At 37.6% G+C, this 14,583-nt stretch overlaps 2 protein-coding genes across 2 annotated transcripts in view; one reads left to right on the plus strand and one right to left on the minus strand.

The window, feature by feature from the left end:
• LOC129776980 (V-type proton ATPase subunit e 2-like) overlaps window positions 1-14,583 on the plus strand; it is a 176,322-nt gene that overhangs the window by 149,304 nt on the left and 12,435 nt on the right. The window lies entirely within an intron of this gene.
• Window positions 136-9,731, minus strand: LOC129776977 (phosphate carrier protein, mitochondrial-like). The gene is made up of 4 exons (XM_055782980.1): window positions 9,579-9,731; window positions 8,374-8,804; window positions 706-1,046; window positions 136-641 (listed from the first exon to the last, which is right to left on the minus strand). Exons 2-4 carry the CDS (start codon window positions 8,743-8,745, stop codon window positions 296-298), a joined length of 1,059 nt encoding a protein of 352 aa, XP_055638955.1. The 5' UTR covers window positions 8,746-8,804; window positions 9,579-9,731; the 3' UTR covers window positions 136-295.

Genomic DNA, 14,583 nt, shown 5'->3' on the forward strand with positions numbered 1-14,583 from the left:
GAACGAATCCGCACTGACAGATGTTGTGTCATACGCTACTGCGGGTTGCTGCGAATTTTCACCACATGGGAAACACCGGCGGTGCAAAGAAGGGTGGTTCTCAACCAATCACAACAAGTGGAAAACTGTTGCTGCTTTCGTATTCGAATGTGTTTGATGTTTTATTATTTTAGCTGCAAAGTCGCACTTTGGAACCAGAATACACGCTTAGCTTCTACACTGTTGCTTTTCACTTGATTAAAACTTAATCTCTATATTCCTGTTTGTTTTAGCACTAGTGACACACATACGCACTTTATTCGACACCGAGTTTCTTCTTCAGCGATTCCGGCATCTCTGGTGGTGGCGGACGTGGAATAGATAGAGCGACCTTAACACCATCGTAAATGAACCACTGGAGAGCGGTCAGCGTACCAATCATAATGATACGTGGCATCAGACCGTTCCACATGCCCATAAAGCCAAGCTTCTTTGCGACATCGATAGCAGAAGATCCCTTGGCTTGGTTCAGCTTCGATACGACCACATCAGCCGGGTGGGAAACGATGGCGCAGAATACTCCGGCAATGTAGCCGGCGGCAAATGTAACAACCAGTTGCTCTCCCTTGCTGCATTCAGAGCGTGGCTTCGGCACAACATGTCTGGGAATGGGATTTATTTGTTAGAACAAATGGTTCTTTATCGTACAAGACGAAGAATACTCACTTGTACAGCAGCTCAACGGTCCGCTCGAAGCATGCGAACTTCATCATGGTGTACGGGATCTGACGGCACCACAGAGGCACCAGGCCCTTGTAGAATCCAGAGATGCCCTCTTCGCCCATCATCTTCGGCACAGCTTGACGCAGCGTGTTGGCGTACCCTGGGGTAGTCTGGATTTTGACCTTGGCTGCTTCCAGCGGGGACAGCGCAATATCGGCGAAGAATTCGGCCGAAGCGGACGCCGCCAGGTACACCCATGTGCGGTACAGGTACGCATTCTCCTCGCCAATCATGTTGGCGTACTGGATCTTGAACACCTCATACAGACCAAACTTGAACGCACCCTGGGGATGGAAAGAATAATTATCAATATTAGTTTGAACGGAAGTCGAAATACACATATGGCAACAAAAAAGAATCCGAATATTGCATCTGAAAACTCTCTTGGTGTAACCCCCATCCTTTAAAAAAACAGTCTGAAGACGAAAATTAAATTCGACATACTCTGGTACCGTATGGTATTACACCGTTTATACCATCGTACAAAGAAGGATCCCGTTTCGCCTGTGCATACAATGCTTTGCTATTGTTTGCATGCACGTAAGCTATGATTCATATCATAAAAGGCTGCGAGTATAAGAAGCCGATTTCCTTAGTTTGACAGTTGCATTATGACGAAATGGCAGCGTACTCGTGATTTGTCCCACGCACAAATGTCGCAAAAACCATTTCAATCGCCGTGGGTCTATCCCAGTGAATCGTGAAAAGGGTCTCAGTCCGGGAAAATAAAGAACTATCCATTTTCGCGGCCACAGGTCGTCCGAGGTCAGTTCGGATTCCGAGGGTTATCGCTGCCATAAAAAAAGATAAGGGGACTCCAGAGAATGCGTTCAATGAGGAAAATAACGAAGGTACAGAAATCATCGATTTTATAGCACGGAAGATCGTGAAAGAAGATTGTGGGGCGAAGTCGAGAGTACGGAAAAAAGCACATGAGCATTGGTGTTAATGTATTGTCCGACGCGGTAAGCATTTTTGTCCAGCGTTATTTTAGGTAGGTTTTCTGTGTAATCTCATTTGCGACAATTGATGAAATAATTAAACACGGGTAATTAGTTTAAATTAATACCTGAACAAATCCACATATCTCACTGAATCACATAATGAGCTTTAAAAACATGATTGCTCAATGTTTGTTTATTATGATTGTTCTGGTATGCGGATGAGATTTGATTCAAGTAACTTTATTACTAATTTGAGTTAAATTGAATCAATTGTAGAATTTCGATTGAATAGAAGAGTCGCATTATAGATTTTTGGTTCAGGAACTGATCGTAGAGGGTATCCGGGACTTGCTCGAAATATGTTTGGATGTGATCAATGAGGTTTTGGTCAGTTATTCTAATGAATGAAACTTTTTGAACTCCGAGTAATTAGAAATGGGGTAGATCTGATACGTTTTTGAAACGTTTCAGGTCCCAGATGCATATGGTCGGTGTTGGGTCAGATCGGACCATGTGACATTTTTATGATTTCGAGAAAAACGAGTTTGAAGTTTGATGCCATAAGGGACTTTCTTTGAGTATTCAAAACAAGTGCAATGCTTTATTCTTGCTGCACGCGTGATTTTCCAAATCTGATAAAAGTGGTCTGTAGCTTACGAAATGCTTAACCTAATGCAATCAATATTATTGATTGTATGCAAGTATTGTTGAATACACCAGATAATGCAGTCAATAACTCGAAATTTTCAATTTTGCAACTTGTTCCCCAATGGCTGAACACCGATCATATATTCCAGAAACAATTTCGAAAAAAATTGAACCCTGCATCCATCCCAAAATTTGTTCGATTCCCGTTCTGGTCAGGCGAATTTTTCGTGAAAGAAATCTCTGATTTGCACTGTGGTCACGCGTATTCTAGAGCTTGCCATTCATAATGCATTCAAGGCGTGTTATTCGGCATAGAAATCTCAACTATGTACAAATCAAAATGACGCAAGTAATACTACTTTGAGACGGCGATGTTCCTCTAGGACCGTTAGTGTCATTTAAGAAAAAGAAGATCCATCCCAAAATCTGTTGCTGATAAACAACGTCCAATTTATTGTGAAATGTGGAACTTGGAAATAATAAAACAAAAATATTTTCGTAATTCGGATTTCAAAAATATTTTTTTTACTAACGACATAATATTATTAAATTTTCATTTTTGAGAATCGGGAATTCGTAAAATCATGCGGGAAAAAGTCGGGAATAGTGCGGGAATTTAAAAATTTAAATTGAGTGGCCACCAGTGGGATATATGTTTACGCCATCATCCCCATTATTCAACAAAACATTAAAACTGCCTAATGGTAACTATTTCAATTTTTAATACATTTGGCAACACAAAAAAAACTAACGAAGTGTGCGTGTGCAAGAACACACAAGCGCTCTCCATATGCACGAGACGGCATGCAAACCTACACTTCGCATCAGTTCACCAAGTTCCATCCTTTATGTATTTGAAGTTGCGAACCGAATCACACCACGATTTTATTCGTAACATGACACTATCGACCGTCTAAAGAGGTGTTAACCGCCCGCTGGCAGGAGCAAAACTGGTCAATAAAATAGAAATTCTGGTTTTACGCTCAAATCGTATGATTTTTGTTGCTATTATAGATGTCCAAAATGTCATTTGCTTTTATCCAGGTAAAAAGCCATTTAAAACATTATCGCTCGACTCGCAATTCCCGGATGATCAAACAAAAAAAAATCGACGAAACATTGAGAAAAAAAAATCCAATCCAGTACTTCAATCCATTTATAATAATTTATTTCATTGTTCGAAGAAAATGTTGTAGTTGTAGTTAAAACAATAGACATTCATCCATAAATGCGTTTTAAGCATACTTAACAACTAAAATGACGCGACTAAAATTGAGACTGGTTTTAAAATCCATTGTAAAAAAAAATAAAACAAGAAAATTCATACCGTGAAAAGCTTCTATGGATATGAGTTAATTGTTTTATGTTTATTATGCGTTATTACAAATCCAGTTCAACTTTCAACACTTTTGAGCATTTTATTTTCTTCGTCCATTAAGGTACATCAATAGATTTAAGAATTGAGTTTGATCGTCAACATTTTTATAATCTCCTTATATCCCATCGTTGTCCAAAAAAAAAATGTCATCCTCGAGTCAAACGCGAGTAATCGGTTTTCTACATTACTAACCATAAAATTAGGAAATTGTTTATATATAGTTATAAAAATATAGTTAAGAATTCGGCTCCTTAAAAGTTATGTAACTGAGCCTATAAAAATAAACGAATTTAAAAAAGGCTACATCTTCATCGACGCCAGCCAGCATCTTCACTATTTTAGCCTTAAGTTCCTTCGTTTCGAATTTTATAAACAAATTTCGATGAAAACAAAACATCCTTCATCTTGGTACACCAAAAAGAGAAAGTTGTTGCATCTCGTACGACGTTTCAATGCGCTAAAACACATACAGTAGCATTTTGGAGCGCCGAAAAAAGACACTAAGCAAAAAAATCCCGACTTCATGAAGCAATTCTCAACTTTTTCCCGATGAATTTCGATTCCCGACTTTTTCCCGCATTTCCCGAATGGGTGGCCACCCTGTATATCGCTCTTGGACGTATGTTTGCCATTGCCGTTAAATAAAAATGTCCGATGTCCCAAACATCTTCAGCTACAAAACCACGGCTGTTTCAAAGGCTATTCCAAAGATTTCGGTTCATTCTAAAATAATACCCGAAGTGATAATAATATATTTTCATAGTCCTACGTCGGACCGGTGACCGATATATACCCGTTGTTCTTGCACCAGTCCGAGAGGTTTTTGACAGATGTGATGGCGCAAATTCTTGATGGAAGCAGTTTGGGTGATTATTGTAGTTTTGTTCGGTCAGGGGAAGTAAGTTGGTCTTTAAAATATTATCAATACAGTACCACTTGTTTATTTCAATATTGAGTTCAATAAATATGGGTGGAAATTTCCAATTTTTGAAAAAAAAAACAAAAAGCAGTCTCTAGTCGGGAGACTAGAGAAGCCCGGGTATCTCGTATAACTGTGCTACATAAACTCGATCATTTTGCAGTTATGAGCTTGTGTCAAATTTTTTTTCTAATCTAAGGATCTCACAGAATACCGCTCTAGAAGATTACGACATCTTTGCATGCTTCACTCTAAAGACAAAATGTCCAAGAGTTGCATGCTTGTTAACATTCCTATACTCGTGTATAGATCTGACAGACCGAGCATCATTGAGGTGGCTATTTAATTCAGCCACCTCAATGATGCTCGGTCTATTAAAACTGAATGAAGTTGAAGAAAAAATATTTTCTGGAGTTTTTTCACTCAATTATATATTTGTCTTTGTATACCTACCAATAACGCCTAAAAAAACACAACAGCAATATCACAGGGAAGCGCACAATCTGTGACTATACAAATTACGATTTTTCGAGCGAGTACAGGAGTGTTAATTATGCGGTAATTTATACGCGGCGTTTGGAGGCGTTAAAAGTACACGTTTTATATAAAAGTAACTTTATTGATGTCTATAAATTCTGTGGAAGTCTCAACTCGAATGTTCCAGAACACACAACGACGGATGTTCATTCTGACAATTGCTAAATTAAACGGAAGTGTATAAACGCTAACATGTCATAGTGAGAGGTGACACTATAAAATTCGAAGGGATACATATTTGAATTAAATAGGACAACGTGCGCAAGATTGCTACAATTATTAACCCGAATTCTTTTACTAAACAGGCTATTGAAATCACACAAATCTGTATATAAACTGGCGCCCGCTTAGAAATTAGTTCTGATTGCGAAGTGGTTGAGAATGGTCTCGCTCACTCGCCTAAACACTGTGCTCTTCTCTCCCAGTCCCATTTCTTCTCTGTCGCCGGACTTAAGAGAAAAACATGACATGGTGTATGGTCTATTTCACCATATCGAAGAACTCACTTTGTTTGATCAAAGCAGCCCATATAATTTCATTTGGCGGGGCGGGGAGGGGGTATTTTTTGCGCTGGGTATTTCTGAGGAGGAATCAATTCCTCTTTGGAGCGTCAACAATTCTTCTCCGGCTAAACGAAGTGGTAATATAATCATTTCTCGAAAAATCGAACAGCAACTTCGATAATTTTTCATGGAAAACAACCATATGGTAAGGTTTTGTCGTCAAATGATAGCTTAGTCTATTAGCTACCATTTACTGTCAATTTTATTCAATTTTGTGTTACTTTATTGGGCAATTAATTCGGTTTAAAGCAACTACGTCCGGAAAGTACATAACTTCACATAACCTAACAAAAATAAGCCTTATAAAATTCAAAAATATGTAAAATTTTCTACAGTATTACTTTAATAAAAAATCACACATTGTGATGTAGAAAAAACCATTGGATTGAACCTCCCACAGGAACATAAAACGTAGGTTTTGGCCAATATTTTTGTTTGGCGAATTATTTATTTTTTGTCATTTTTCAGAAAACGGAAGAACGGAACAAAATAATTCTTGAAGACAATTTTTACAGCTTGATCGTTAATGGGTTAAATAAAGCTCAATCTAGTCGATCCATATAAGTCCTATGCACTGATCACTTTTGACTGCTCAACAGATTACTAATACATATGCACGCTGCACTGCCCATGATTGCATAGGAGACGTGATCGACAACACCATTAGTGTTGGGAAAACGCATTTTTGTTGTTTTTTGGCCTACAAGCATAACCATGCAAATCTCCGATGAAATTATATGTCCAGTTGAACGATACTATCGGCAAAAAGAGGGCCTTGATTTTGTGATTTTTTTTGTGATTTTGCGGATTTTAACATATTTTTTCCATTTGTAAAACGCTTGCGTTTGGAAGAAATTTAGTGGAATGTCTGGAAAAGGTCCTCTTGATTTGTTGCGAGTCTATGATAGTACTTTTTCCCTGAAGAATACTCTAGGATATGAAAGAACAGCAGCTTCGTGTTTTTTTTCAATTAATCGAATTTGTAAAAGCAATCTGCAATGTTGGTAATTTTAGCAACATGATTTACCGATATCACGATCAATCGCATAAAAATGGTGGAGTGACTTACACCAACGGTATGAGTAAATGATGAGTATGTGGAATAATTCAATGTTGAATCCGAGGAGTTATAATGCTAAGAACCAATATTATTTTAATTTTACTACTGATCTGATTATTTCATTATCTACTTGAAGATTCAAATGCAGAAATTTAGGTAATTTGACATTAAAAACACAATTGTTTCTCTTTGTTCATCGTGTACAGAAAATAGTAATTATATCAGCAGCGTTTCAATGGTTTCTCATATTCATCTATTAGGAAACACTTAGTAATAAGATACTTTCGTGACAGACACGTTTGGATTCTACAAAGAATGTGACTCAAATGTAGATTTAGCTTATAGCACATAATGCTTATAATTGTTGATTTTCGAAGGATGTATTTGCGTTTTTTCAAAATTACTCAACGAACGAATTACTTACGAACAAAAATGTTTGTTTGCATGTTGAGCAAACGTATAATATTGTGTAGAATGCGAAACAGCGAAAAAGTCGATTTTGTTCACTTTGTCGTTTACGTCTCCTATACAAACATGGGCAGTGCAATGGTTCTATTATTGTGCACACTATTACACGAACTTTGATTCCATCCAATAGAAGAATGTCCCATGAACCCTCTCTACCTTTTATTATATTATGTCTAATGAGAAAAATTTACAGCTTTATCGACTCGCGTTTCGAATTATCAGTAACGCTGGCACACATTTCCCAAAGACCTTGAATGCATGGTTGATGCCCTAATTCGTAAAATACATTGAATTCCGATAAAATATGAGGGGCTTGGAATGCAAGGGGTGTAAGTGACTTGATCGATTTCTCTTGATCAACTTTTGTTTTAGTTAATAAGTCAACTACAAAAACGTTCCAATTTGAGTTTACTATAGAATCCGATAGATGAGGTTTTGACCCATCTTCCACATTGTTAAATACAGCTGGGAATGAGTTTGGAGCTAAGTTATGACCAAAAGAGAGAGTCGATGTAGAGAAATCGATCAAATCACTTACACCCCTTTCATTCTAAGCCCCTCATATATATTTGGGATGCTTTGCAATTATATATGCAATACCTTCAGCGTATCGTAAAGCCATACTATCCATTTGCCATACTCAGAAATTGTTTCGATGTTTGGTTGTTTACAATTTTTTAACTAAGTGCATTGCATTTTCGTATTCTATAACTCCGGAAAATGGATTCATTACGTAAGCGGTAGGCTTTCCGTGCCATTCCGTCATCATCCGCAAATAAATAAGACATGGAGAAATAGATATTCAAGGCCACCTCCATCCAGTGCTCGGTGCACTCACTACCACGAACAAGAAATCGATGAACGGAGTATTCATTTTAGTGAATAAATATACTATGCTCGGCAGTGCGCACTCCGCAAATCGCTCTCTGTCATCTATGTGCAATGCAAATGAGAATTGCACTATAAATACTGTAAACATGCTTTTCTCTTTATCATGTTCATGGGTCACGTGACACCCCGCGGATGCACATTCTCTGTCGTCAGCTGACGATAAGATAATCTCATCATCGTCACGTGGATCTCACAACACTCACCTGTGCCGAATAGCCGAAGAAGGTTGGAGCCCAACCCTTGGCGAGTCCTCTGGCGCCCTCCTCCGCGATGGTGACCTTGAAGCCATGGAACAAGTTCTTGTACTTGGCGGCATCAACCTGGAGACGGCATTTTACTAAATCCAGCGGTACCACCGCGGTATGCGTGATTCCACAGGACAGAATACCACCGACGGCACACAACGCGTAGAATTCATTGGAACCAAATTCGACCTCCTTGGTGGCGGCAGCCTGGATTGTTCGGTTTCCAGATGGGACTAGGGCTTTGTTGTTGTTGTCAGCATCACACTGTGCCTTCATAAAGGGGGTCTTGAAGGGAGAGTTACGAGCGGCGTCCAGCAGGGCGGAGAACATCTTGACCGTGGTAGTTGTTTTCACTTATCTTCAAGTCTGATTTATATGGCTCACACGAGCTACTCGCGGGATGGGCAAACACATTGTAAAGTCGCAATTATTCCAGCCGGCCGCAATGATTTGTTGAATCAATATGTGTGGAAAGAGAAAAAACAGATACATAGATATAAATTAGTTTTAGACTGGAGAATGAAGCTGTCGATTAAAGCTGAGATGATTAAAGATGCTTTGAGATGTTTGCACTAGGATTTCAAATTAATTAGAATCAGAGCTCTGCTGAAAGGGAACAATCTTCAATAAAGCGTTTTTTCAGCTTACGAAGCTTAACTAATTGGATTGAAATCGACACTAGGGAGCCACGTGGTTTGTCGCCAATGCATTTGGTCTTAACCAGAATACAGTGTTCTTCTCGGAACCGTAGAACAAATTATTGATCCAGCACGACGTAATCTATTATATAATAAAATGTTTTCCAGCAGACACGCTGGAGATTTTTGCAAGTTCTGGAATGGATGCTTCCAGCGAATTTCCAACATCGTGGGCTCGAACTTTTGATGCGCTTATTACATCCGGCTTTTCATGATAATGCTTGTAAGACGATCAATGTATCTCACTTAAATCCATATCACGTATATTTCAATCCGTTCGATTTTATATGCTGTTTAAAGCAGTTCTTCAAGCGCTTTAACTTTTTCACCATTGATTTTCATACCAGAATATTCACTCGTAGCTGATTCACACATTTATATTATCAACGAATTAGTAGTTCAGATGAAAGATTACAAAATAACTCAAAACATGTTCCCAATTAGAGGAAAATTTACGACATTTACCTGGAGTTGTGCGAAAAGCTGCGGGCACGAACGTACTGCGAACAGAAAAAGGAACCACTCTGCGTTGCTGATTGAACCACTTGTACGATACCAATACTGCCATAAAAAGAATTCGGATCTCTGCGCAGATGTGAATGTGTGTTTGTGTTAGTGAAATTTAAACTGGAAAGTGCTCATTTTTTTTTGTTGACAGCTCCCACGCAGCTTCCTGACACTGGTGAGTAGGTCAATGTTCCGGCAGGGGTTTGATATTTTTATGATTGAACTAGGGATGCCTGGTAGTTTTAAATGTCGCACACGGCATGAAAAAAAAATTACTTCCCATGTCTTCATGGTTTTCGTGGACAAATTGGTTGCGTGTCCGCTTACTAGTGAGCGATCATTGGATTCAAAATCCATGGTCCTCAATTGATCATCGATGTGTGTTATTACAGAACAACTTCGTCTACGCAACAATCGATTAATGTGCGATTCACATAGAACGTTACGGAAAAGAACGTCTACGTTCCGTCAACGTCTCCATCAATTCACACATGCAGTTGCACCAGCACCGTCACATCAAATGTCAAACGAATGATTTATTCAATGTTATTCATGGTGTCGCCATCTACAACAATTTTAAATTGCAATGCCCTTTTTCAAATCAGCATGCCTAGAATCAGTTCTAAATTTAGAAAAAATCAATGAAAATCATTGAACTATATTATTTAAATGCCTAAAACCTGTAGTCCCGACCATTTTTTTTATCAATAATAATGTAGAGACTGTTTTTCTCAGCTAGTCGTTAATTGATTTTGACTGAGAAATTGGAAACTGGGAGATATGTTGGCATAAAAAATTCAGCCAAAATCAAAACAAAAGCCGAGACACAAAGCCCATACAAAACCCCAACGAGCCGTCCGTCTCCGTCAATTATTCTTTTCTACAAATCCTGCCGGTCGTTTTCGTTGAACGTACGCTGACGAGTCGTTACGTTGCCGGTGTATGTGAATGTTTTCATAAGAATTGCATGGTAGAATAACTGACGTAACGGAACGTGACGGGACGTGAACGTGACGTGGATGTTGTATGTGAATCGCACTTAACTGTGTTTTGGAAAAGTCTTGATAGATTAGTATTATTTTTGAGATTTTCTCTCAATGTTAGGTATTTTTAAGACGAAAATACCAAAGTTTCCACATGTTTTCAAAATGTATTCACAAAATTAAATGCCGTCACTGTAAGTCATACATTTTGAAAATGAATCCGGTGTCTGAAAATAAAGATAATGCGAAGGACCAAGCCGGGCTTGTTAATTTTGAAACTAGAAGATGAAAATTGATGTTTTACTTGTTCCATTTTCTACAGATAGAGTCAATTTCGATTGAGTGTATTCTCTACGCATACTGAACATCGATTCTTCTCCGTTCTTTTCTGCTGTCGTTTCTTTTAAATTCAGAAAACAGACGTTCTTCAATTGACGATTGAAATTGCTCGAATGGGCTATATTCGGCTCCATTGTCGAAGAGTTTCATTTCACATGTTAAAACCCGCTGCTTTCAAATGAAATTTTTATTCGGTTTGATTTCACAAAACTGAAATATCGCGGAACGAATTCCTAAATAAGTGGAATTGAAAGAGGCATATTAGACACATCTCCAGCGCCGACAGCTGATTATTCCTGCTGCCATACTGCACAACCTTTCAAGCTTTCACATTGCCGTTTTAATTAGTTTCAGTGATTACGTTTTAACCTCTTAGCGTAATATTTAATACGTCACACATCATTTGATTTCACTACTCTGCTGACCGTTCTAGCGCCCTATGTTATGCAAGTACACCACGAGTGAGACTCGATGTTTTACGCGAAGAGGTTAGAGCTTCGAGTTACAAAAGCAAAATTCAATCCGGAATTAATATAAGTTGCAGATAGAGGAACACCAGCAGTGTATTCTTACGCTTTTGGGTACAGGACGTGTTCTCGACAGTTCTTTTTAGAAAGTGACTTGAACGACAAGAGTTTTAAAAACAAAATACGTTCCGTTTCGTTGAAACTGTAGTGAAAGAAAGATTGAAAATGTTCACAGGCAGCGGTGAAAAAGAACCACCAGGCGAAGGGCATACAAAGGGCATAGAAACGTCGAGATGGGTTTCTACAACACTAAAGATGTAGGGCCGTATATAGCCTCAAATGTCTTAATAAAGAGAACAAAATCAATAATTTTCTTTAGGATCATCTCTCAGAAAAATTGATGATAGCAAAACATGCGTAATATATATGTTATATCTTGCCCGAAATAAAATAATTATATTTTTCAACAATATGAATAAAAACATTTCGGTTCGTGAGAAATAAACTGGAGCAATTTGGTTACAAATCGTACATTCCTAGATACATTCGGCTTGATCACGAACGTCACTTCACGGTGAAAACGAAGTGAATTGTACACAACCTTATTACGCCTGTCACTGTGTGTGTAGAATCCAGAAGAGTTCATCCGTCGTGACAACTTTGATGAACTCGGTGTTATTATGAATACCACGATACTGTCATGTCACGAAGGAAAACAGGTAAATTTGTCACTTGTGTTTTAGATGGTGAAAGCTAGTCACGCGGAATTGAGTAAGTTTAATTTCGTGTTTATTTAGTTTTTTCGCTAACATTTTGAATCTTTTCTTGTCTTGTTTAAAAAACAAAAGAAAAACATACAGTAATTTACCCGCCTGGTGGCATTTTTGAGCGAAATTCTGACGTATCCAGAGGACGTAAATTTGTTTATTTGGATTTGGTAAATGCGCTATGGGGTTTATCTAAGGATTAAAATGTAGATCCCGTAGGCCCATTGAAACATGGCGAAGGTCTACTCCCGATTGTCCTGAATGAACAGAAAGTTTTTGTTTCTATTTTTAGGATTAGACTAAGAGAGAGTTGCAACACCATAAAATGGCAATGGAGGCCACTGGCCCAAATACGATCATTATGATTGATTACGTATAATATTGATTTGTTGATATTTTGAATATAAAATAATAACTGTAAATTTTTTTCAACATTGCAGAGCTAGTTTTTGTAATTCAAACATTCATAATTGGCGGACCAGACCAGAATCAGGACGATAGTTATAACTTTTCACGCTATAGATATTTTCAAACGGTATTGTTTTGAAGACATACTTTGAATGAAAGAATATTAAAAAGTGATAATAATGTTCAAACAAGGAAAAAATGAGTCTATCATTGCAAAGCATTCACAAGAAACTGTTTTTAAATTCTTTTTCCATAATTTTGATATCCGTCTAAAGAAAACCTGAATCACTTTCCGCTTTTGTCAAATTCCTTGAAACCCATCAGATGTTTCTATGAAGATTATGCTTCTGACCGACGCTGTTGACCAGTTTCTGTTTAAATAATTAATCAAACCTCATATCCCGTATATCAAATTACACGAGAATGGGAAGGATAAGAGGATTAAGCTTCAGAATCCTATATGGGAGTAGCTCAGATTATACTGATCGTGAGGTGGATAAATTCGGGTTTGTTCTGAGATATAGAAGATATTATTATTCATCAAAATTGTAGAAACGGTTCATAAAAAATGATTCTAAATATTTCTCACTATTCAAATGAGTAAGACAGAGCTAAGTACAAGAGTATGCGAGATTTGGATTATTGAACGTAATAGTCATGTTTTATCTCTAGCGTAATTTATAGAAAGAGAAAATAAAATTACATTCCCATATGTTCAACAACTACATTATTCCCGAGCACCCAATTATTCCTCCTCATCTTTGAGCCAGCATTTGATTCAGCAAACTAATCATCGAGGTATAATCGCAAACTTGTCATTCTAAAACATAGATTAATACAATGGAATATTATCTCATACGCTGTATTAATTTTACTTAAATAACGTCCAAACGCCCGAAATTATGCAACCGACACAACGTTAGTATGAAGGGTTGTTTGTCCTGGGTGTCATAGTAAAAGGCAATCAAACTGGTAATTAGTACCAGTAGAGCGTTCCTTGATGTTGCGATTAGCCAACACGCAAATGAAATGGTTTTACGAATTTTACTAGCACTTGGTGAAGCTTTGATGTCTTTCAGTTTCTAGAATGATATAAAATAGATTATATACACCCGACATTACCAACATGTCTCATATAAACGGGAATGAACACTTTCACTTCACGGAGTTCATTTTTACACGCAACTGTCCGTGACAATGATGATAGACACAAAAATATTAAGTGAAGTGTAAGTGACGTGAAAGCGTACGTGGCAGTGATATTCGTGATCAGGCCCATTGTGAGCATATCCGGAGTGACAACTGGGATTTAACATAGTTTTTTTTTTATCCCATCTGTTTATTTTTTATTAGCCTCATTTGGCAATTCAGCTGTAATAGAGCCGAATTTATCGTGTATATTTTTTCTCATGTTCTATATTAATTAGTAGCCATTTAGGCGTAAGAGTATTCCTATCTTATCGATACACATTTTTATCTATTACACGAATAATGATTATGACGCTGTTGACAGCTGGATGCGTAGACGCTGTCCGAAAATTGGTACCTTGCTGGTAGTATCGGTTCTGATGTAACGGGGTGTCGTAGAACAAATTCCAATGAATATTTTAAAACATTAGGACAATACCTAAAGCGTTACATAGGGGTTTTTGAATATTCGAAAAATTGCCAAAACGGTGGCCTTTTTTGTTAAAAATGAGATATTTTTTATGAAAAATGTCTAAATAGCGATTTAAAAAAAACCGAAAAAATGAGATGTCAAAAGACGGCTATGTAACGCCTTAGATAATCCATTTTTACATGCTGATAAAAAATTTCAGCCAAATCGGTCGAGTGAATCCTGAGGTCCTGAGTGAATAACGTGAATAACGTTGATAGAAAATATACAGAAACTAATGATATATATGCAAAAAAGTATTTTACGCATTACATTCATCAACAAGAACAAGAACAAAAAAAAACAGAACATGTCACGAGCTAAACTTCTTAACTCGTATTT

This window comes from Toxorhynchites rutilus, chromosome 3, assembly GCF_029784135.1.
Source record: "Toxorhynchites rutilus septentrionalis strain SRP chromosome 3, ASM2978413v1, whole genome shotgun sequence".
NCBI lineage: Eukaryota > Metazoa > Arthropoda > Insecta > Diptera > Culicidae > Toxorhynchites > Toxorhynchites rutilus.